At 43.7% G+C, this 24,247-nt stretch overlaps 2 protein-coding genes across 5 annotated transcripts in view; both read left to right on the top strand.

Annotated features, from left to right (window-relative positions):
- The first annotated feature begins 4,203 nt into the window (after nt 1-4,203).
- TPRA1 (transmembrane protein adipocyte associated 1) lies at nt 4,204-18,935 on the top strand. 3 transcript variants are annotated; one of them, XM_069966736.1, is made up of 11 exons: nt 4,204-4,347; nt 6,544-6,766; nt 8,390-8,522; nt 8,925-9,011; nt 9,118-9,190; nt 9,667-9,746; nt 10,291-10,401; nt 11,409-11,469; nt 11,922-12,024; nt 12,833-12,913; nt 15,336-18,935. In XM_069966736.1, exons 2-11 carry the CDS (start codon nt 6,600-6,602, stop codon nt 15,565-15,567), a joined length of 1,128 nt encoding a protein of 375 aa, XP_069822837.1. In that variant the 5' UTR covers nt 4,204-4,347; nt 6,544-6,599; the 3' UTR covers nt 15,568-18,935. The 3 variants fall into 3 exon arrangements, with proteins under 3 accessions (XP_069822837.1, XP_069822835.1, XP_069822834.1); XM_069966734.1 differs by having other exon boundaries at nt 4,206-4,347; nt 6,592-6,766; XM_069966733.1 differs by lacking the exon at nt 4,204-4,347 and adding an exon at nt 4,459-4,530 and having other exon boundaries at nt 6,592-6,766.
- Nucleotides 18,936-23,391: 4,456 nt separating this feature from the next.
- The window catches only part of CHCHD6 (coiled-coil-helix-coiled-coil-helix domain containing 6), a 236,229-nt gene continuing 235,373 nt past the window's right edge, over nt 23,392-24,247 (top strand). For both annotated transcript variants that reach the window (XM_069966731.1, XM_069966732.1), the window contains exon 1: nt 23,392-23,550. In XM_069966731.1, the coding sequence (XP_069822832.1) occupies nt 23,467-23,550 (84 nt within the window). In that variant the 5' untranslated portion in view covers nt 23,392-23,466. The remainder of the gene's footprint in view (nt 23,551-24,247) is intronic.

Raw genomic sequence — 24,247 nt, 5'->3', positions numbered from 1 at the left:
AATGGCTCCCAGCCTGCCGAATCACTGCACCACATATAACTATGAGCTCCTGACTAAACAGTGAAAGGGCCAGCATCAACACCAATGGCTCCCAGCCTGCCGAATCACTGCACCACATATAACTATGAGCTCCTGACTAAACAGTGAAAGGGCCAGCATCATCACCAATGGCTCCCAGCCTGCCGAATCACTGCACCACATATAACTATGAGCTCCTGACTAAACAGTGAAAGGGCCAGCATCATCACCAATGGCTCCCAGCCTGCCAAATCACCGCGCAGTGCCACATATAACTGTGAGCTCCTGACTAAACAGTGAAAGGGCCAGCATCATCACCAATGGCTCCAAGCCCGCTCAATCAATGTGCCGCGTATAACTGTATCAGCTCCTGACTAAACAGTGAAAGGGCCAGCATCAGCACCCATGGCTCCCAGCCCGCTCAATCACTGTGCCACATATAACTATGAGCTCCTGGCTAAACAATGAAAAGGCCAGCATCAACACCAATGGCTCCCAGCCTGCCAAATCACTGCGCCGTGCCACATATAACTGTATGAGCTCCTGGCTAAACAGTGAAAGAGCCAGCATCATCACCAATGGCTCCCAGCCTGCCAAATCACCGCGTAGTGCCACATATAACTGTTAGTGATGAGCGAATAGTGAAATATTCAATATTCGTAAGAATATCTGCCAGATATTCGAACGTTTGATCGAATATTCGATCCCATTAACCCCTTAGCGACCCATGACGTATCTGATACGTCATGGCGCTGCGGGGGGTGTTCAGAGCGGGGTCCCGCCGGGACCCCGCTCTGAACGGCGCTGATCCCGGCTGACACGTGCAGCCGGGCAGTGCCTCTGTTAGCCAGCGCGGGTCCCGTTGCCGCGCCGGCTAATTAAGCACTTCAATGCAGCTGTCAAACCTGACAGCTGCATTGAAGTGCTTTATGCACAACATCCCTGGTGTCTAGTGGGTCGGATCTCCCCCCCGCGATGCGATCGCGGGGGGAAGATCCGTTCTTCTGGCCGTGCCGGGCCTCAGCGTCGGAATGACGCTGATCCCGGCTCGGCAGTAGATTGCTATGGCCTGCAGCAGGCCATAGTAATCTATGACCGATCTAATCGATCTTTGCTGTGTATATACACAGCATTGATCTCTATGAGAGATCAGTGCTGTCTATATACAAGTCCCCCAGGGGGGCTTCTAGTCCATGTAAAAAAAAAAGTAAAAAAGTGTTTTTATTAATAAAAAATCCCCTCCCCTAATAAAAGTCCAAATCACCCCCATTTTCCCATTTTATAAATATAAATTAATAAATAAATAAATAAACATATTTAGTATCGCCGCGCGCGTAATCGCCCGAACTATTAATTAATCACATTCCTGATCTCGCACGGTAAACGGCGTAAGCGCCAAAAAATCCCAAAGTGCAAAATTGCGCATTTTTGGTCGCATCAAATCCAGAAAAAATGTAATAAAAAGCTATCAAAAAGTCGTATATGCGCAATCAAGGTACCGGTAGAAAGAACGCATCATGGCGCAAAAACTGACACCTCACACAGCCCCATAGACCAAAGGATAAAAGCGCTATAAGCCTGGGAATGGAGCGATTTTAAGTGACATATATTTGTTAACAATGGTTTGAATTTTTTACAGGCCATCCGATACAATATAAGTTATACATGTTATATATCATAGTAATCGTAACGACTTGAGGAACATGCATAACAAGTCAGTTTTACCATAGGGCGAACGGCGTAAATGCAAATCTCCCCGAAATCAAAACAAATTCGTTTTTTTTTTTCAATTTGACAGCGCAAATGATTTTTTTCCGGTTTCACAACATATTTTATGGAAAAATTATGCCTGTAATTGCAAAGTACAATTGGTTTCGCAAAAAATAAGCACTCATATAAGTCTCTAGGTGAAAAAATGCAAGCGCTATGGACTTTTAAACATAAAATGGAAAAAGCAAAAGCGCAAAAACGAAAATTGGCTTGGACCTTAAGGGGTTAAAGTCTATGGAAACAAGTATTCGATTATTGAAAAACATCTATTCGACCACTTGGAGGTCACCAAGTCCACAATGACACCTCAGGAAAAGGAAAGGGGGATTTGAACGCTTATCGAATATTCGGCGTACTATTCGATAATATTCGATACTATCGAATACCTTACTATTCGATTGAATATCTATTCGAACAGTATTCGCTCATCACTAATAACTGTATGAGCTTGTGACTAAACAGTGAAAGGGCCAGCATCAGCACCAAAGGCTCCCAGCTCGGTCAATCTCCGCGCCGTTCCACATTTAACTATGAGCTCCTGACTAAACAGTGAAAGGGCCAGCATCATCACCAATGGCTCCCAGCCTGCCAAATCACCGCGCAGTGCCACATATAACTGTGAGCTCCTGGCTAAACAGTGAAAGGGCCAGCATCATCACCAATGGCTCCCAGCCTGCCGAATCACTGCACCACATATAACTATGAGCTCCTGACTAAACAGTGAAAGGGCCAGCATCATCACCAATGGCTCCCAGCCTGCCAAATCACCGTGCCATGCCACATATAACTATGAGCTCCTGGCTAAAAAATGAAAGGGCCAACGTCAGCACATGGCAGCACCGGTGCCGGCCCGGACTCCTATGCAATGTATCTGGAATTCCAGACAGATGACAGATTCCGGATGTGCATCTGGAGCCGTCTGGAATTCTGGATGCCCCAACAAAGTTCTGTCTCCTATATTTTCTGGAGCTATTTTCCGACACGGATGCCCTTCATCCTACAGGTGTCCGTGCCCTGATAAGAAATCTGGATACATTTTCTGCACAAGTAAAGGGGCCTTAGCTTTCATTTTACCAGAACAATCTGAGAAATGAACGCTGAGCTTGCTGTGAGCTAATCAGACAGTTCCCAGATGCAACCCATGACATACAGTTCTGATGCGATCTGGATGAGGGAACATGGCGTAGACTCAGGGGCTGAGCCCGCTCTATACCAGTTGGATGCCAGCTGCTACCTGCAGCCAACACTCACCAGTAATGACTGCCACCACTATGATGGCAGTGAATTAACTGTTTAGATACCGCGAACAATAGCGATCACGATATCTAGGGTGGGTTCACACACAATGGATCCGCAGTGGATTTTGCGCAAAATCTGCTGCAGATCCCAAACTGTCATTTTCAATGAGATTACATACTGTCATCCTGCTGCGAGTATGTAAATACCGGCCCCTTAACCCGCCACATACTGTACCTGGTCCGCTTTCCGGCTGCATCTGAGGCTCCCGATCCCCGTAGGATCCAATCAGTGACTGCGGCGGGGCTGTACACTGATTGGCTGAGCCAGACCTACAGGGACCGGGAGCCTCAGATGCCGCCGAAGAACAGCCCCATTAAAGTATGCTCCGTGCGGTGGCGGGTTAAAAGGGTTATCCAGCTCTACAAAAAAATGGCCACTTTTCCCCCTACTCTTGTCTCCAGTTCAGGTGTGGTTTGCAATTAAGCTCCATTTACTTCAATGGAACTGAGTTTCAAAACCTCACCCAAACTGGAGACAACAGTAGGGGGAAAGTGGCCATGTTTTTGTAGTGCTGGATAACCCCTTTAATGGGGCCGGTATTGTCATCCCACTGCGAGTATGTAAGTTTAGGATCCGTAGCGGATTTGTCTGCAAACTCGCAGTGTTGTGTGTGAACCCAGCCCTAACAGGTATTCCGGTTATCTGTAATTGAGGGTGCCGATCGGTTGTCACGGCCTCCGTGCTTGCTGTGACGGATCTATTGATATAGCCTGATACAGCGCCAACTGTGTAACGTGAATGGAGCGCCAATGCACATGCTTGACCACTGATTCATTTTATTTTGGGGACAAGGGACCAGCCAATCTGACCCTACCCCCTGAATAAGCCACCCCTTTAAGGAAAAATCGGATCGCCGCTTTAAGTAACAAGCTATAAGGCTGAGGGATGAGCTGTAATCGTAGTTATTGCGGATCCTGCACTGATCATGATCACAGTCACATAATTGTCCCATCCCCGTGTATTCCCTATAGCAGATCAGGCTTGTGCTTGTGGCTCTGGATGATTCTAGATCGCCAGTGTGGCAGTCTGCAGACAGCTCCCGAGCCTTCTCCCCGCTGACAGGCAGCTCTGCGAGTCACTGGTCACGTGTCAGCAGCACTCAGGAGCCCTGATCCGGAAGCGGCTGCATCCATCGCTCGGCAGACCGCAGGAACTCCAGCAGAGCGCCGAGTCATCGATCACCGGGAGACCGGATCACAAGGTTTCTGATTACGGGGGAGGAACAGAGACACCTGTGATCAGCTGTCAACTTCCTGAGAGGTAACCATGGGTAACGTGTGTGTGTGTGGGGCGGGCAGGGCGCCGAGGCGTGAGGGGGAAGGGGCGGGAGTGTAAACAGAGGAGGATTGTGTCTATAGAAAGTGTGATGGGGGTCAGAGGGCACGGACGGAGTAATGCGGGGACAGCAGAGGCCATAGAGGAGTGGCGACTGCATGGACACAGGTTAGGCACAGCAGGGACGGCTGGGGAAGGGGAACAATGTGGAGCTGGGGAAGGGTCAGGGCAGAGGAAGAAGGGTCAGGGCTGAGGAGGGGCACAGAGGAAGAAGGGTCAGGGCTGAGGAGGGGGCACAGAGGAAGAAGGGTCAGGGCTGAGGAGGGGGCACAGAGGAGGAAGGGTCAGGGCTGAGGAGGGGGCACAGAGGAGGAAGGGTCAGTGCTGAAGAGCGGGCACTTAGGAGAGGGGTCACAGAGGAGGAAGAGTCAGGGCTGAGGAGGGGGCACAGAGGAGGAAGGGTCAGGCCTGGGGCACAGAGGGGAAAGGGTCAGAGCTGAAGAGGAGGCGCTGAGGATAGGGGGCACAGAGGAGGCAGGTAAAGGGGCATTAGAGAGATGCTTGGAGGATGACTGTGTAATTTAAGTTTCATGAAAGCAGAAATGGTCACCGAAAGGTTAACTTCCCATACTAACCAGAGCGCTATCACCTGACACTTCAGGATATAAAGTGGTGGATTTCCTCATTCCTGATGTGTGAGAATCATTGCAGGATGTTCTGTTTCATTATTGCTGTTACCTTGTAGTATGAATACTGCTCTATATGACGGCGGTGGGGATTTCCAGCATGCAGCAGGTTTCGTTTTGAAGCTTTGGCTTCCATTGGTTTTCCCCATCACTGGATAAGCTGCCACACTTGTCTATACGTTGTATCTGGTATTATAATTGTACCCTGTTTTCTTCAATGGGGGTGATCAGCTGCATATGGCTGCCCTCACACCTGTCTATTTGAGTAAATACGGTACATTTATTGTTCCTGAAATACCAATTCTGGAACGTCATTTGTTGGAGCTCGGCGTTGTGGGTTCCTTTGTCATTCACCTAGAAATGTATAAAAGATTAACAGCTGGGGGTTCCTCTTATAGCGTCCAGTCAATGCTGGCGGTGTCATACTAGGAAGGCATGCACCCTTTTGACAAGGGGTCTCTCAGTTGTCAAGTTGTTCAATTTTGACTGGTACAATGCAGAGTAAGAAAATATTCAGAATTATTATTTCATGGAAAATACATTATAGAACATACAACTTAGGCGTGGTTAGAGGTTAGAGGTCCTCTTTAAATGGTATCGAATTTTTCAAAGATGAGAAAACCACAGCAAATAACCCAAGCAATTGTTGCACCTCAAGCGACCAGGATTTGACCCATAGATACATTGACTGGGGGCCATGGCTTTGTATATGGACAGTGCTAACCCTTGCTGCACTTATGGACCAAGCCATTAAAGGGAACCAATTAGCCCGAATCCCGATTTTGCTGATATGGTTCCCAGGAGCACAGTATAGATCTACTATGCAGCTGGAGGATCATACCAGCTGTGGAGAGGCCCGAAGAGGGCTGGCAACTAGTCATCTGGACAGGGAGCTGCCCATGACTAGTCACAGCTCTCTGCTTGTCATCATGCAGTGCAGGTATGATTGGCAGTAAAGAGGCCACTAACGGGTCTCTCTACCTGTCAATCATCCCCGCACTGCAGCAGAGAGCTGTGACTGGTCACTAGCGGCTCCCTGGCCAGATGACTAGTTGCCGCCTTTCTCCCTGTCTCTTGTGGCATAATAATCACCTTCAATGTCGGCACTCCGCCATGTGGTGCACGTGGACAATGTATCGGAACATGCACAGGAATTCCCGGCACACACAGCGGTAAACTTGCAAGCTGCGTTTATTGTCAAGACGAGGTGCACACAATACAGTTGGGCAGAACGCGTTTCGACACAATTGGCTTTATCAACTGCCTTGTGGCATTATAAAACCTCTTTTTCCCCTTGGTAAAGCTGCAGCTGCGTCTGGTAAGCTCTGTAAGCTGCGCAGTAGCTCTGTACTGTGCTGCAGAGTTGTTTACATGATATTCTGTACATTATAGCTGTTATCACAGTGTTGCTTTGTGGAGGGGCGGTGTGGGAAGCTTAGACCCGCTGTCAGCTATCGGGCTTGTGCTGTGGTCACTCTTACGGTTATCTTTTCAGGAAGTGTAGCTCTGCTGCTCTCTCAGCTCATACTTGTGTCCTGCTCAGATCACAGGATGTTTTCTGAGACTCAGAACGACTTCAACACCACCTCCTTGCCCTACACTGCCTCATCGTATGTGACATCAGCACAGCCAACAACAGCTCCTGCAATCCATGGCGCCAATGTTACTGTACCGCATGTGTGTCTGGTCATCCTGTATGAAGACATTAGAAGCTCCAGGTACAGGACTCCTATGTTATAACAATGTATGAATCCGGAAAAGCCTATGTTATGCTGTAGTTACAATTCTGCAGGCTTCACAGATTACAGTAGCAGAATTGTGAGCACAGCTCTGAAGTATAATACAGCCTATGCCTCAGGATCAGTACAAGGTAAGGAATGTTATGTATGTGCACAGTGAGTGCATCTCTGGAGTATAATACACTATAAATCAGGCCAATACATATAGGCTGGGATTAAGGGCTCTTTTACACAGGCTGATAACTGATAACAAGCACAGATCTCACTGATCGTATTTTGAACATTCACGAGGCTCAGCCGTGTATCTGGCGGCATAAACAATGACTGCATCGTTCCTGTGGCCCAGTAGTTTCATCCTTGTTGGCCGCACATCACTTAATTTCTCAGGCTGATAAGCGGTTGATAGCGATAATATAAATGGTCACACAAAACACCCAACCAGCCACTATACTAGTTTGTTCATCGGCTGATTACTGGCTCTTTTACACAGTCTGATTATTGTGAACAAGCATTGCTGTGAATGTGCATTTGGCCATTAATCTGCTCATGTAAAAGGGCCGTGAGGATCAGTGCAGTGACTCAACTGCTCATGCAGATTCACTCTATAAATAGACTGTAAAATAGTGTTCATGTATTTTTCATATGTATCTACCATGATCTTAATGCAGCGCTGGAGTATAAACAAGGCTGTAAGTCAGGATCAGTACAGAATTACTAATGTATGTACACTCCAACAGCAGAAGAGTAAGTGCTGCTCTGGAGTATAATACATCTTTACCAGAAGACTAGTGAGTGCAGCTCTGGAGTATAATAAGCGCTAACTCTAGACCAGTATAAGAAAGGGATGTAACGCGCAGTGACTTATTTTTTATATTGAGTAATTGTAAATGTAAATTGGTGTTTAAAGAAGACCTGTCTGTTTTAGTAAATGGACGTATTCTCATGGAGTAACAGTGCTGGCGGATCTTTTCTTACAGCTCTGTTATTCTAACTAGAAATGTATTACACTAAATAGCCTACATAGCCTGGCACTGCCAGTATCAGACCATAGAGGGACACCCATTCCCCACCCCAGTTGGTAACACCCTCTTGGTTATTTAGTCATGTATTCCTAGAGATAATAACGTAGAAATGGCTTTTTTCCCTGCACTTACTACTGCATCAAGGCTTCACTTCCTGGGTAACATGGTGATGTCACGACCCATTTGTGGCTGTGGCTGCCGGAGAGGATGATGGCAGGGGTACACTGAGGGACACAGGGCACTGGAGGGACACTGAGCATCCCTCTGCCATCATCCTCTCCAGCAGCCACAGCCCACACAGCTCTGGGAGTCGGGTTGTGACATCACCATTTTATCCAGGAAGTGAAGCCTCGATGCAGTAGGAAGTGCAGGGGAAAAAGCACTTTGTGTGCATTTCCCGTAATAGGTGTATATTGGGGATTTATATAATTTTTGGGGGGCAATACAATACTTTAATAGACATTTTTGCCGGACTTCTCTTTCAACTATGCCATCCCTATAATTAGTTTTGTGAAGCAATTTACTGTATCTGTCATATACTTCTACGTGTTTAACTTAGAGAACTTGTCCTTCCTTTTAGGGTGAGATATTGGGACCTCTTGCTCTTAATTCCCAATGTCCTTTTCTTCGTGTTCCTGCTATGGAAGTTGCCATCCGCCAGAGCAAAAATTCGAGTCACATCAAGTCCAATCTTTACCACTTTCTACATCCTCGTAAGTATTTTTTGTCCATTTAGTTTTCTATGACATTTAGTAATACAATTCTAATTCCATGCAGGATAGCACAATGGTCCCCTTGTGTTGTGCATGTTTTATTTATAGAAGGAGGAACATTTTTGAAGCCTGAAAACCCCTTTAAATTCTATAGATTGGGATGCCTGCAGTTGCCCCAACTCACTGACATTACTTGTACAGTCTTCAGTAGGTACAATAATAAATCTGTCCTCAGGAAGCTTTTTCTAGTGGGGGGTGCAAACAAACAGGATGTAGTCATTTAACAGGGGATCTGGAGCTTTGCACATGAGAAAGTGAGCTTTGACCACTGTAGAGATGTAGAATAAAATGAATAAGCACTAAATTTTACTGTAAAAAGTTGACTTTCGATATTTTGTGCAGGTGTTTGTAGTGGCCCTTGTGGGAATCACACGAGCAATTGTATCCATGACGGTCAGTTCATCCAGTGCAGCCACTGTCACAGACAAGGTAATTGTCTCCCATATCTACTCTAAGCAATGCTATCATGTATATCTGTATGTAAGTCTATGGTATGATATACATAGAACTGAGGGTTTTTGTTCTTTCTTCTCAGGTTTTGTGGGAAATCACCAGATTCTTCCTTCTGGCCATAGAACTGAGTGTTATCATCCTAGGTTTAGCTTTTGGTAAGAGACCTTAGAGTTTATCATAACACCTTAACTTCTTTCTGCAGCTTCGTGTGCTATATTTTGCACTTTTATGGTTATTACCTATGAGCGCTGACATAGATGTTGTCTATGCCACACCATTTGTAGGAGGCCTATGATTGGTAGTGCGCTTTAAAGTGTTATTGTCATTTCCAGTTACTTTTGACATGTCCTTGTGAGACCCTCTGCAATCCCGAGGGAAAGTGAGCGTCAGAGCAATCCACCTCTGGCCTGCAGGGGCATCTAACTTGTTTGCTCCATAGACTAACTGAGTGAATAATTCAGATTCAACTGACAGCCTGTGAGTGAAGCACACTACCACAGGTCTCTGAGACCAGTCGTGATCTGTAATTTATGACTTATTTATGTCTGAGGATATGTTAGAAGTTACTGGAGATGACAGTAATTCTTTAACCTTTTTCTATGTGATAACCCTGTCACTATGTCACTTGCAGGTCATCTTGAAAGTAAATCCAGTGTAAAAAGGGTGCTTGCGATTACAGCTGTCCTTTCTCTTGGGTACTCTGTAACTCAGGTAAATCATACCTTTTATACATATATTGATTATAAGTTTGTGATGAAGGGATTTTTCACCTGAAAGATCCTTTGTCAGGAACTACATTCTGTCTTCCCCTATACATTTAAAGTAGAAGTCCAGCAATTTCTAAAATATATCAGTTACAGGTGGGGGGTGGGGGGGAATTGATTACAAGTAGGAAATTGCCTCTCCCCGAATTGGTGGAAGGGGGTGGGAATGCCTGTCCCAGCTGATGGACTGGCCACTCAGCCAATCAGTGGCATCCTGCCCCAGTCACTGACGGCTGAGCCAGTCCATCAGCTGGGACACTCTGGAGATCCCGGAGCCACTGGGGGTCCCGCAGCCACTCACTGCAAGCACGGGGAGAGGAAATTTGTTACTTGTATTCAATTTCCCCCCTTCCCCAGCTGGCTGCCGTCCTTTAGAAATCGCCAGACTTCTCCTTTAAAACAAAATACCTTTTAAAATTCAATAGTTCGCCAAAAAGTAATTATTTTTATGGATTTAAGGAATGTTAGTTGTCTTATTTTTCTTTACTTAGGGTACTCTGGAAATCTTGTACCCAGATGCACACCTCTCAGCGGAGGACTTTAATATCTATGGACATGGCGGCAGGCACTTCTGGCTTGCCAGCTCCTGCTTTTTTTTTTTGGTAAGCAGAAATACTATAATGCAGTAATATCATCTCTTTTAGGGTATAGACACATGTACTGTATAAGCTGTGATTTGCTGCTGTAGATTTTATGCTGTAAAAATCAATATAAATAAATAGCTGAACAAGGGTCAAATTTATGAAGGAGTATGCAGCACTTGTTAACATTTCCATAAAGTGTCACAGTGAGGCCTTTCAATCATCTGTGTGCAGATGCAGCTGCAGTAATTTTCTAGGGAAATCTTTAGTATGTATCTCTCCCTGCATTCAAACAATAAAAGAATGCATACTTACTGTCTCTGCTCTCCGGCGCTGCAGCGATCAGATCTTCATCTTCAGAAAATGTGGCAGCTGCAGCTGGTAAGTATGTCTTCTGTTGATTGATGTTTTTCTGGAAAATCCCTTTCATCGCTCTATTGGGCAGGATATTTCCTCAGATGATAATAGAAGGTCCCAGCAGCAGGAATCCCACTCAAATTTTTTTTTAGAGCTTTCGTGTCCATACTTACATACATGATCTCCAGCAGTTGTGAGATAGCTGCGGATAGCAATGTAACTGAATGATTGAACACAACATCCATCTTCTGCAGATGCTATACACATGAAAGGACCTTTAAAGCTCTATAGCCTTACAAGTACACTTTATACACCCTTCTATGCCTACCTCATAACTGAGCAACGATCACGTAGTGTTAACAGTGGATTATAGGAATTTTACTGTATGAATAGTTTAATTTCTTAAAGGTGATATTGAAGATAAATGTTCATACCCTACTACTGGAGGGGGTGCAATATTATGAAGTATTCTAAATATAAATATATTCACACATATTTCTTTAAGTCAGACATAAATATGTTTGATTTTCATCTTGGACAGATAGCAACCACTCCCAGCGCTGCTGTCAGTGCTCAGCTGTGATCGGTTGCCATGTTTCTCAGAAACATTTTAATAAATCTGCGCTAATGTTTGTATTTACCATTGTCTTCCTGGTCTTTCTTATTTACAGGTATATACTTTGGTTTCTATACTACCCAAAACCCCACTGAAAGACCGCATCTCTCTACCATGTGAGTGATAGACATGACCTGTTCTGTGCTGTACTGTACAGAGTCAATAAACTTCAAATCTATTTTTGGAGATGAATCCCTCTTGCTGAATACTTGATGGAAGCATTCTCTAGTCATGTGCGCATTTATAGCCTGTACCATAAGCTGAGATCTCAATCAGAGGTATGTGCTTGCATTTTGTAGTAGGCTTACACGTGACGGTAAGAGCCTATGGCTGCCACACACATTAAAACCTGAAGTTGCCAATTTAAGCGGTGTGAAGACTAGGTGCTGGCTGCAACTAGCCAATAGTGTTTTTAGAGTTTGCGTCCATTGCTGCCTAGTTCTTGCTAGTAGATTATATTGGACACCTGAAATGTCAATGGCATTACTAGAAATCACATGATCACATTGTCTCTGGGACAGAATAGGAGATGCATACTAACCAATGTGTTTGATGTTGTTTCTTACAGCTAGGAAAAGTTTTTATGTGTATGCTATAATCCTGGCTGTGCTGAATTTGGTGCAAGGAGTTGGGAGCGCCCTGCTATGTGCAGACATTATTAATGGGCTGTGGTGAGTACAGTTTTACAAAGCTTCAGTTTATTCTTCCACCAGTGCAGGGCAGGCCATACACACTATATTGAGATTGTTTGCTACTCCTGGCACTTCACATCCCAGTCTCCAGTAGCGTTGGTTGTAGTATATTTGTTGTGTGCAGGAATCCATGGCCCCTTATACCAAGCCCTATCCTTTTTCATAAAAAGTCACATTTTTTGTGCAGGCCAGTGTTTGGGGAAAAAACAATTATGACTTTTCCCGGCAAAATACATGTAATTTTTTTTTTTTCTGAAACAGTCGCAGATAACTTTGTAAAATAATGTTCTCGGCATATGGGAAATAGACTTCTGCATCCATATTTTATAGCTCTGATGCACGTAGCCTTAATTGCAAATTGATTACTGTTTTTTGTATACAGCACCTCTGCAGACCTCATTGTCTCTATTGTTACAGGCTTCTGACAAAAGCTACACTAGTATGTTACTCTTTTTTTGTTTGTGTACTCTTCCACTATCTGTATGTAAGCAAAAGGGGGAAGCAGTCAAGTGATATATGACTATATGATCAGACTACATAGGATTTGTTTTAGGTCTGCTACCATGGAGACATATGTGTCTGTATAGATCAGTCAGTAGATTTTTAATAAGTGTTATTGCAAAGTTCACTTTTTTATTAATTCTAGATGCCTTGGAGCAATACAAAAAAAAACAATATTGGGTGGCCCACCAATTTGCATAAAAGATGACTCTTACGACCGCTGATATGTACCAGCACTTATTTTTATATTGTAGACACTCACTTACTTTTATACTTCATTTTACAGCCTCGTCGACATCACCACATTTTTATACTTCAGCCTTTTTGCTCCTCTCATGTATGTGGCATTCCTAAAAAGCTTCTTTGGGTGAGTATAACATCAAACCATTACGTGCAATACATAGCAAGTTTCCCCACAGGGACTTCTGGCTGGATTATAGCTGGCCTTTTCATATTTTAGATGTGACATCTAATGTCCAGAAAGACTAAAACATCATCTGTCAGAATGACCCATGCCTGGATGGGTGCTGTAGTAGCTGAATTATTGTGAAGTGTCGATTGCACTGTACATAACAGGCAGTGATGGCTTAAGAGACAATGCAGTATATCTTATATGTAACAAAGAAATCAGGCAGCTGAAGGCTTTTAAATATAACCAAAACACATTGCATTTAAGATATAAAGAATTACCCTTTTAGGCAGGGTTCACACACAGTATATTTCAGGCAGTATTGTGTCCTCATGTCAGGTCCTCATAGCAACCAAAACCAGGAGTGGATTAAAAACACAGAAAGGATCTGTTCACACAATGGTGAAATTGAGTGGATGGCCACCATATAACGGTAAATAACTGCCATTATTTCAATACAACAGCCTTTGTTTTAAAATAACAGCAAATATTTGCCATTAAATGACGCCCATCCACTTAATTACAACATTGTGTGGACAGAGCCTTTCTGTGTTTTCAATCCACTCCTGGTTTTGGTTGCTATGAGGACCTGAGATGAGGACCAAATACTGCCTGAAATATACTGTGTGTGAACCCATCCCTAACGTGTACCTGTTATAAAAATATTTTGACGTGTTAGAGAGACATGCCAAAAGTTTTTATCGGTCCGGTCCTGAGCGTTCTGTGTTAGTGAAAAGAGACGGCTTCATAGACTTACATAATGAGTTCAGCTCATTTCGTGACACAGAGCCAGAAGAGGACCGTGCTGAGTGCGAACTTCTCCCACTTCTTCTTGTTTTCCCGATTGGTCATAATATGAATTCGGACCAATCAAAACTTTTGACGCGTCGCTCTGGCATGTCAAAAGTTTTTCATAATAACAGCGACACTAAGCCATCATGGCCTGTTATATAATAATAATTCCTGTATTTATATAGCATGTTCTGCAGTACTGTACAGAGTACCATCACTTCTGTCCCCACTGGTGCTCACAATCACAATTCCAAATTCCTGTCAGTGTGTATTGGGATGTGGAAGGAGACTGGAAACCCACACAGACATGGGAAGAACTCCTATACAATCCTTGCAGATGTTGTCTTTTTTGTGTTTTAAAACTAGGACCCCAGTGCCACAAAGCAACAGTGCTAACCAAAATGGTATGATCAGCACTTCAATGTAACTGAGATGCCCACAGCATCCATATAGTCCTCCATTCTTCTCTAACATCTGATGTTGTAGCTATGCTGCATTACTATTAATAAAAGGACAAGTGCCATGAAAAACTTTTTCCCAGTAATTGAAGCACATTACAAAGTTATATAACTCTGTAATATGCTTCAATCACCTATCTGCCTCCCTTCCCTGTCTTTTCCCCCCTCCACCCCCCACCAGGAAGTGTCCTGACTCACACAGACCTGATTACTCACCGTCACCAAGCTCTTCTCTCAGCTCCTTCTCCTGTTACACTAGCCTCCCCCCTCCCCTGCCTTGTCAGGTGACAGGCTTGCTCAGCTTCCATTGGCTGAACAACTGCAAGCCATCACTTGTCACATCTCACTTGCTTATGTTCCCTCAGACTGACTCCAGCACATAGGCAGCTCCCCCCTCCCCTCATACCCTCTCTCCCCCCTCCCCTCATACCCTGTCTCCTGCTGCCATGGACTCAGTGAAGGAGTCACGTCACTAGAGAAGATAAGCTGAGCAAGCAGAGTCACCTGACAAGGAGGGGAGGGGGAGGCTGGTGTAACAGGACCTAGAGCAGCCCTCCTGCTGATGACTCATCCTCACAAGAAGGAGCTGCCTGGTGACGGTGACCACAGTAATCAGGTCTGTGTGAGTTAGGACACTTCCTGGTGGAGGGGGGAAAAGACAGGGAAGGAAGGCAGATAGATGATTGAAGCATATTACAGAGTTATATAACTTTGTAATGTGCTTCAATTACTGGGAAAAAGTTTTTCATGGCACTTGTCCTTTAATTCCTAATCAGTTAGTGGAATGCAGAGACTGTCCTGAGAACTATTTGCAGCATACATAGATCCCCCTACCAGGTAGAAAAGCCCTTGTAATGTTGTGCCTATTAAAGCATAACCCAGAAAGGTAAGTACTTTTATCCACTGGTGTATATGGCCATTTTGCATCCCAGGATTACACTAGACAGAACCCCCTCTCTTTATATCATTAGTCACGGCCTGAGCACAGGATAAGTTATATGACTGTCTATATAGATTAATCCTACATGTAACCTAGTGCTCAGAGGTGGACATAAATAGTAAAACTTTTTTTGCTTTTATCAAAATGTGGTCTTTTTCCCCATTACTGATCTATTTACCTTTTATTTCAGGTCTGAGCCCAAAATTCTTTTCTCTTACAAATCCCAAGTGGACGAGCCGGATGACACAGATGTTCACCTCCCACATCCCTATGCTGTGGCTAAAAAAGAAGGGACAGACTCTGGATTTTACTCCAGCACTCAGATTGATACGGCAGCTTATTTAGATGATGTAGCCTCCATGCCACATGTTGGGAGCATCAACAGCATTGACAGTGATCGCTGGAAAGCTATAAACGCCTAAGCCTCGGCTCTCTGAGTCACTATTACATCTCCTGGAGGTTCTGCCTAACTAACCTCTGATCTCTGGATATCCCAAAGTTGGTAAAAGATGAAGAGTGCAAATATCTATGAAACAACATTTTACCCTCCCCTTATGAGCTAAGCTCTTTTGTAGATTATCCTATGGAATTCAGATTGATTATACAAAAGACATTTTCTTATGCTGCTAAGCTCTTGCAATTCTTGAGGAGAGGTGGAAGGTTGCCGATCTTGGACCAAGGTGCAAACATCATCAACCTTGAGGATGATGGAAGAGGCCGGCATGGCACATGCTTAAATGGCTGTCACTTACCCATGCAGAAGTCATCATGCAGTCAGGCTGGACTCCCTGTAATAGGCGCTGGACTCTTTTATGAAGCTGGATCTTTGCTTGCACTGGGTGTCCTGTCTTTTCCCATTGCCAGGACTTGTCAGTACCAAGATCTGAACACACAGGGAGAGATTTATCAAAGGGTGTAAAATTTAGACTGGTGCAAACTGCCCACAGCAACCAATCACTGCCCCTCTTTCCTTTCACCAGAGCTGGAAGCTGAGCTGTGATTGGTTGCTGTGGCCAGTTTGCACCAGTCTAAATTTTACACCCTTTGATAAATCTTCCCCACAGAGTTTACACAGTATCCATTGGTGACATGGAAGAACCTGTTCCATGCTGTAACAGGTATATAAACTGAGGATACCACATGTGATCATGAGAGTTGCGAATCATATGATAATCGAAGATTTTCAGGTTAAAGTAGGGATCTACTTAGAAAGTGGTCCTCTGTGCCTGAAAGATAAGAAGTTATCATAAATCATTGCATTTACCATTGTATCATCATCATTTTATTGCTGGACTTGAAGAGGACAATCCCTTTTGCATTATTCACTTCTAAAGTAAGAATTCATATAATTTATAAAAACCTTTTGACATGATTGTGATTGGTCAGGGTCTCAATGCTGAGACCCCCATTGATCTTTAGATATAGTTGGAAGCAGCCTGCGGCAGAATGTCCTAGCTCGGTACTCTATTGATTTCATTACAGTAAGCAGGCTCTATTATAAGTCTGTGGAGCCCTTCTCCCACAGTGAGATAGATTGAGCGCTAACCCATGGAGTGAAGCATACTTTATCTAGAGGTTGGTTGCTTTAGGCCCCAGACCAATCATAACTATTGACATGGGAATCTAGTTACGGACTGTAATATTTAGTAGTCTCTAACGCTCGTAGTGTTAGTTCTCCAGCAGCTGGTGGGGCCCCAGGTTGGAGGACAAATCATAAGCACTTATGTGAAGAATCTATTTTTGGAATGCTGTATTTTTTATCATATAAAGACACTAAGGGGGACACTTATGAACTGGCATTATCTGTTCCAGAGGGGGCAGATGCGAATACATTTATTTGCATGTGGTCCCTCTGCCCTACTCGCGCCAGTGGGGTGGAGAGGGGGTGTAATGGGGGGTGCTGCCTCTGCTTGCACCACATTTAACTTTTTCAGACGGAAAATGTTAAGGAATCCTATGCAAGCTCTGAGCTGGCGTAGGTTTCACTGTGTGCAAACATGGAGGGGCTCTGATGCACACAGGATTTATGTATATTTAAATCTGCCGAACCTCAGCACTGTGGAGACATTTTTAAGCCTGTCGCTAAAAACGCCGGCCTTAGTAAATGTCCCCCTGGGTGTGTTCTCAGACATCTCTGGTAAGGGCCTAAAGACAATGTGATTATCTGTAATGATTTCATTGTAGAGTAGTAGTCAGCAAACAGGAGCTCTTCAACTTTGGGGTAACTTTACCTCCTAGCATGATGTCTGTGCTGGGAGTTGTACTTCCTAAAGAGCTGGAGATCCACAGGTTGCAGATCCCTGTACTATAGAATAAAATCAGAAATATCAAAAAGCATCCACCCACATCAATAATCTCCTAACTCTATAAGCGTCTTGAGTTATCCTAATTTGCCATGTAAAAAAATTATACTAAAATGTTTCTTTGAAATATCTACTCCTGGAAAAGCTGGGTGACAACCCTGGGTCTTTGACATTGCCTGCACTGGTTGCCTCATAGCTTTCCTAGAAACGGTAAAACTTCTGCATGGCTTTTGGATGTTTTCTAGCTGGAAGGAATCGCTTGGCATTGCTTAGCTTTTCTAGATCCCTGAACAGCAAATAACTGGTGATTTATGATTGAGGGACATATTTTTCTATAGCTATAAGATTTATCTTTTCCAGCCCCTGCAGTGAGTAATCTTGTCTAGCCACCGATACACTACCACACAAAGTCTCTTTTCACACTGTGTTTCCATTACTTGCTGTCAGTTTTGGCCTTTATCAGGTGAAGGGGTTCTATGGATACTTATACAGTGTACGTCAGAAGCTTCCCTGACTCATATGGTAAACATGCTCTGCTAATGTAGTCTGAAAAGAACTTTATTGGTCAGTGTTCAGCGGATCTATTAAAATGTTTGGGTTCGCCAATGTTAACTGAACCCAAATGCTTGGCGTTTGATTGTCCGTGCATTCGAGTTCAGAAAACGTTGCAGAATTTAAACATTTTGAGATCCACTCAAAACCAGTCAGATTTGTGGTTTCATTACTCTAGAAACCTGTATGAACACCGCCTTCCCCCACCTCGATGGGGCAGCATTGGTAGCCATATTGATTTGTTACCCGGCCTTTCCAATATCACATATGACAACAAATAGTATAGTGCAATAGATATTAATGACTTAGTTATTTTTATATACCCCAATATTACAATTTATTTTTCTTGTGTGACTATATTTAGCAATTCACTGATGACGGAAACTAAAGTATTATCCTAGACATGGAGTCTGTCCTGTACAGATCACATTGGTTCTATACCCTGGTATAATCTCTCTACTGTAGTGTGCATGCCTGCACCATCATAGTAAGCAAATATATGGCTTCCTTGTGGTTCTCATGGTGGGGGTAGTCAAATTTGCCACAAAATTTATAAAGAACTGTCTACCAAGGTAAGTCAGGGCACAGGGACCAGTTTGTGAGTATTTTCAGTCCTTCTTTATCCAGGTATGGGAATCCCTGTTGTAGGGGCAGCCATCTTGTGTTTTATGTTTATTGTCCATATTCAGTAAAACTACTTTTTTTTGTATAGATGATGCAGTTCTCATAGATTTTTTTTTTTTTTTTTTTTGATTGTGTCTTGAATCCTTCCAGGCTTTTTTAGTGTCTATATAGCCAGGCGCTTTTTTTTTCTTTTGTTCTTATGGCTGATTAGAAATATTGCAGAGAATCTACTGATGTGAGTGTATATATGAAGATACTTTATAAAATGTAAATATTATATTTTTATGGTTGTAAAAGATTAAAAAAATAAAAGCTGCTTTGATGAAACATATGAGAATGTATACGGGCTGTTTTATTGATAAATTACTTTTACGTATTCCATAACCTATAGAGATGGACATCAGGTGGGTCAGATGAGGATGTGTATTCATATCCACCCTCTTACGGTTATGGTTGTCAAAAAGAAAAATAGGCGACCATCCATTAAATTACTAGGAAACAACTGGAGCAAACCCTCAGCTGTGAGAAGTTTAGAGTGCACACTATAGGAATACAGACACATTTTTGCATCCATATTATTCACTGTACAATTGTTTAGTATTCTGTGTAGAACCCCCCTTAATTTGTCTTAAGGTGTAAAAAAATGGAGCTCCCCTCCAACAAGCAGACACGTTTTCTGTTTACTTGTACATTTTCTTGCTAGAATAAGCAGAAGTTAAGCGACTTTCTCATTTCAAAGCTCTAAAGTGGGGAACAAAGGCCGAGAAGAAGAGAGACATTTGTCACAGTTTCTACATCACATGCATCAAAGAGAGAGTTTTTCCACGCTGGCTGAGATGCATCGAGCCTCCATCTGTGGATTTGCTTCGTCTTTTGGCCTTTGCATTAATAAAATGGATTGTGTTAGAATCCATTGGGAGATCACAGTCATATTTAACAGATGTTCATCTTGCTACATTCGTAAATCAAAACCCTCATCTTGCCGCCGTCTGGCGACACCTCGTCATATAATTAATGACCGCACATCGGCTCATGTAAATTGGGAAATGTTCAGAGGAAGGGGAGGCTGCATTTCTTATTTAGATATTGGTAATAATGTGAAGGCAAAGTAGTCCATAGTTGTAGTACAGAAAATGTCTGTAGTAATAGGGGAAATATACCATAACAGAAAATCAGTGGGACGTTATATGGCGGATGTGCTGTGATTCTGGAATGCTATATGTGGATGGGTCATGTTTAGTTTCTTGAATACTTGGATCTGAACATAGTAAAAGAGAAAATAGGTGTACTGCATGATGTGGAAAGTGTTGTACACATATATATGTGTAAACTTCACCTCAGAATAACCCTCCCATTACAAAGAAGTTACAATGTTGCAGATAAAGCCAGTCTGGGACTTGTTTACTTCAGCTGTCTGAGTAGAGGGGTCTTTAGCAGAAAGCAGCAGCTGAGAACTGGGGGAAGGAGACTGAATAAATAATAACAAGTATGGCATGCATTGTTAGTCTCATCATGGGCCGCAACATAAGTTATATTTGAGTGCTGCCACAGAACCTCATTTTGAAGACATAAGAGGAGCTTCTTTTCCACCATGTACATGATATTAAATGTCCTCCTTAGTGTTGAGCAGACTTGCAGAACTGTTCGAGTTCAGAAATGTTCTCCCTACCTGAACACTTGGCATGTGTCTCCCATGGGGTGGAGAAGTTGGATGCCACCTTAGGGCTGCCTGGAAAACATCGATACAGAATATATGGCTGTATACATGGTTTTCAGGACTCCCTAGGGTGTGATCAAACTTCTCCACCCGGCAGGAGTCAAATGCCAAGCGTTCAGGTTCAGAGAACTTTGCTGAACCTGAACAGTACTGCACGTCCGCTAAACACTATGGGGGAGATTTATGAAAGGGTGTAAATATACACCTGGTGTAAACTGCCCACAGCAACCAATCACAGCTCCTCTTATATTTTACCAGAGCTGAAAGCTGACCTGTGATTGGTTGTTGTTGGCAGTTTACACCAGGTGTATATTTACACCCTTTTTATAAATCTCCCCCTATGTCTGCAGCAGTGGTTGGCTCAGGAGCTGGTGACTTCAAGAGTTATGAGACAGACTGCTTCTGTAAGAAGAATGAGTAGCACTTAAAGGGGTCCTACCACCATTAAAGGGGTACTCCAGCAAAAAGCTTTTTCCCAGTAATTGAAACACATTAAAAAGTTATATAACTTTGTAATATGCTTCAATCACCTGTCGGCCCCCCTTCCCTATCTTTTCCCCCCGCAATCCCCCCACCAGGAAGTGAAGTAAACTCATTCTTACCTAAAGACTGTTGACCCCAGGCTGCTGTGTGGCAGCCATTTTGTGACAATGACATCATCAAGAGGGAGGCGGGTCTAAGTCCTGTTAGGCCAGCCTCCCTTTGTCAGATGACTCAGGTTGCTCAGCTCTGATTGGCTGAGCAAGCTGTAAGCTATCTAACAGTTTTACAGAGTCAGTTAGACATCACAGGAGACAAAGTGCATCATGGGAAAGCCCAAACCAGGAAGTAAAGAAAAAAATGAAGCCACCAACTGGAGCTTCAGGGACCTGCAAACGGGGAATTTCAAACAGAGACTCTGAAGGGATGGTAAGTGGGAAAACTATGTTTATAATTGATTGATTTTTTTTATCAGCGCCGGAGTACCCCTTTAAGATTTATCCTATAACTACAGCATAGAGGATATGTGCAGGATTGCAGGGGGTCCAAATTTCTGGAACCCCTCATGATCTTGAGCCTCCTGTTGGAATGAAGCAGTGCTCATGCATGTGGACTGCCCCTATTTAGTGTTTAAAGGGGTTCTCTTATTTGGGCAAATTATACCCACTCTGATCTTAGCCCAGAATGCAATGCTCAGCGAAGTTAGGAATAGAGAATAAATGAAGCGGTGGCTGGTAATGAGAAGCAATTTTACTCCGTTCTGGGAACCCTTTGGGGTCCCAGTGAGGTAGGACCCTCATGGACCCTTGTAAATAAGAAATTTGCCGGCAGTCCCTAGTGAACTGCTGCCAAACTGCAGCCCTCCAACTGTTGCAAAACTACAATTCCCATCATACCTGAACAGCTAAAGTTTTACACCAGCTGTAGGACTACAAGTTTGACATCTGTGCCTAAGACAATGCAGTGTACATGTGTGACCACCGCTCTAACAGGGCACTTCTGAATCCTGCTCCCAAAATGCTGTTGGTGCTTATAATCCAAATCCACTCTTGAACCAAAGCAAATTTTCCCATAAGAAATTATGTAAATGCAGACAATTGGTTCCACACCTCAAAAATAATCATTTTTTATTCTGAATAACATGTAGAACAGATGAAATAAACATTTAGAAACAGCTGAATATATGATATTATAAGTTACTGTACAGTATAGCAATCAGCATGTGGTGTATAATGTATAGTAACTGCATAAACCTGAAAACCAGCCCGCAGTTTGTAGATACAGGATGGAGCTGCAGATCCCCATAATGCAGTAACATAGTACAACAGGCTAGAATTACCCTCACGGTCCTGTCCCCTGATGCAAGCCCCAGCCTGAAGTGGATCTGCCATTATTTGGAAGGTGAGGGAGACTTCCTGGCTCAGAGTACAGTGCTGTAGACCCCACTATGCAGACCACGTCCCTCCCTCCCTCCTCCTGCCACCCAGTACAGGGAGCTCTTACACCAAAGCAATGCTCTTAAACCAAGTTACAATTTTGAAAAACTGTGAGCTCTTCTAGCAAAAAGCTCTGAATCCAAGTTACTCTCAAACCAAAGTACCACTATATATATATATATATATATATATATATATATATATATATATATACATAACTATATCCCTTATGCTGTGAATATTACAAAAGACTTAATGGAGGGCCAGCTCCTTCCAGTGGCATCGCTTATCTCGGTGTAACCTTCAGCTGCTGACATGATGTTCATAATAATACTATATACACAGACAGATCTAGGTGTCTATTAATGGTTCCTTTGGATTATTCTGATGAACTCCAGTTTGGAAACATATTTACTGGTAATGACTATGGAAAAGGTTTCATTGGAAATTCAATGTATCTCCAGTTTGCATCCATGTTTTCCAGGCTGTCTTCGGGCCGCGTCCATCCTCTCCAGGCAGCGGGATCCAATTGCTGACCGTTTGGGGTTGTGCGAACCTGAACTTTCGGCACTACCAAACATGGCCACTTTTCCCCCCTACTGTTGTCTCCAGTTCACGTGCGGTTTGCAATTAAGCTCCATTTACTTCAATGGAATTGAATTTTAAAACCCCACCCAAACTGGAGACAACAGTAGGGGGAAAGTGGCCATGTTTTTGTAGCACTGGATAATCCCTTTAACACATATCTATTATGAACCAATGGACTTTCTGCTTTGATTAGAAATAATAATAAAAATAATAACTTTGCAGAACTTTATAATTCTAGTAGAAGCATCAGTCATTACTGCCATATAATACAGAATAATGAAAGCAATAACTGGAACCTAAAAACATAATCAGACAATTTCCTCTTTATTGTTTTAGTGGGTAAAATGTAAGCATGTCAATGTCACAGTAACTCAATGAGTCATGAGGCAGTTTATAACCACAACCCTCCTATAATAACACACACCCAGCTCCAGCGCTGAAAGACTACACTTCCCGGCGTTCCATGCGTCTCCCCGCTCTCCTGTGATTAGTGGAGAAGAAAGGCGCGGCTGTGATTGGCTGCTGTCCTTTCATGGTCTCCAATGGCCGCCGGATGTACTGCGCATGCGGAAAGTGTGACAGTCTTGGGTGCTGCTGGCGCTGGTTACCCTGGTGATAATAATGGGGGGAAGCGAGAGCACCGGCCGGCGGGTGTCCTTCGGGATGGATGAGGAGGACAGGGTGCAGGTGCTGCGAGGAGTCCGGGTGAGAACAGGGAGGGGGTCCTCTCCCCACCTCTGCCTGTGCTGGATGTGTGATGGACAGTATATATATATATATATGTGTGTGTGTATAGCGGCTGCTTACAGAATATTGGGGTCATGCTGGATATACTGGTATCCATATATACACACAGTGCATTATGGGTAACGATGCTTTCCTATGCCTGAAGCTGTGTGGTCCAGGTATATAGTGTATATAGGTATACAGCACTGCTGTCCATGTAATATGTGTAGGGCGGTGCGGCTACTAAGTGGTCACTTATGGCACAAGGCTTTGTGTTAGATGGATGTTATTTGTCGCCAGCGCCATATTCATCAGGCTCCGCCTCTAGATGTGTCCGCACGGTGAGGGGAGGTTGTATGGACACGACTGTACGGGCACAACCCATGTGACTGATTCAGGAGCAGCTTCATCAAGGTGGCCCAGATCACGGCTTACTAGCCACACTTCTGCCTGATCCTGCAGAAACCCAGCGTACATGGGCGACTGACATTATATAGCAGGCATGTCCAAACTTTTTTCGAAGAGTGCCAAATTTGATAAAGTGAACATGTGCGAGGGCCGACCATTTTACATGCTACATGCTATATGCTTTATAACACAGGCAGATAATAGCAAGCTGGATACCTGGGGGGCCGTAAAAGTTCAGAACGCGGGCCGCAAATGGCCCTCCGGCCGG

Source organism: Dendropsophus ebraccatus, chromosome 4 (genome assembly GCF_027789765.1).
Source record: "Dendropsophus ebraccatus isolate aDenEbr1 chromosome 4, aDenEbr1.pat, whole genome shotgun sequence".
Lineage (NCBI taxonomy): Eukaryota > Metazoa > Chordata > Amphibia > Anura > Hylidae > Dendropsophus > Dendropsophus ebraccatus.
Note: the sequence above shows the minus strand (reverse complement) of the source record. Positions and strands in the feature narration are given on the sequence as shown.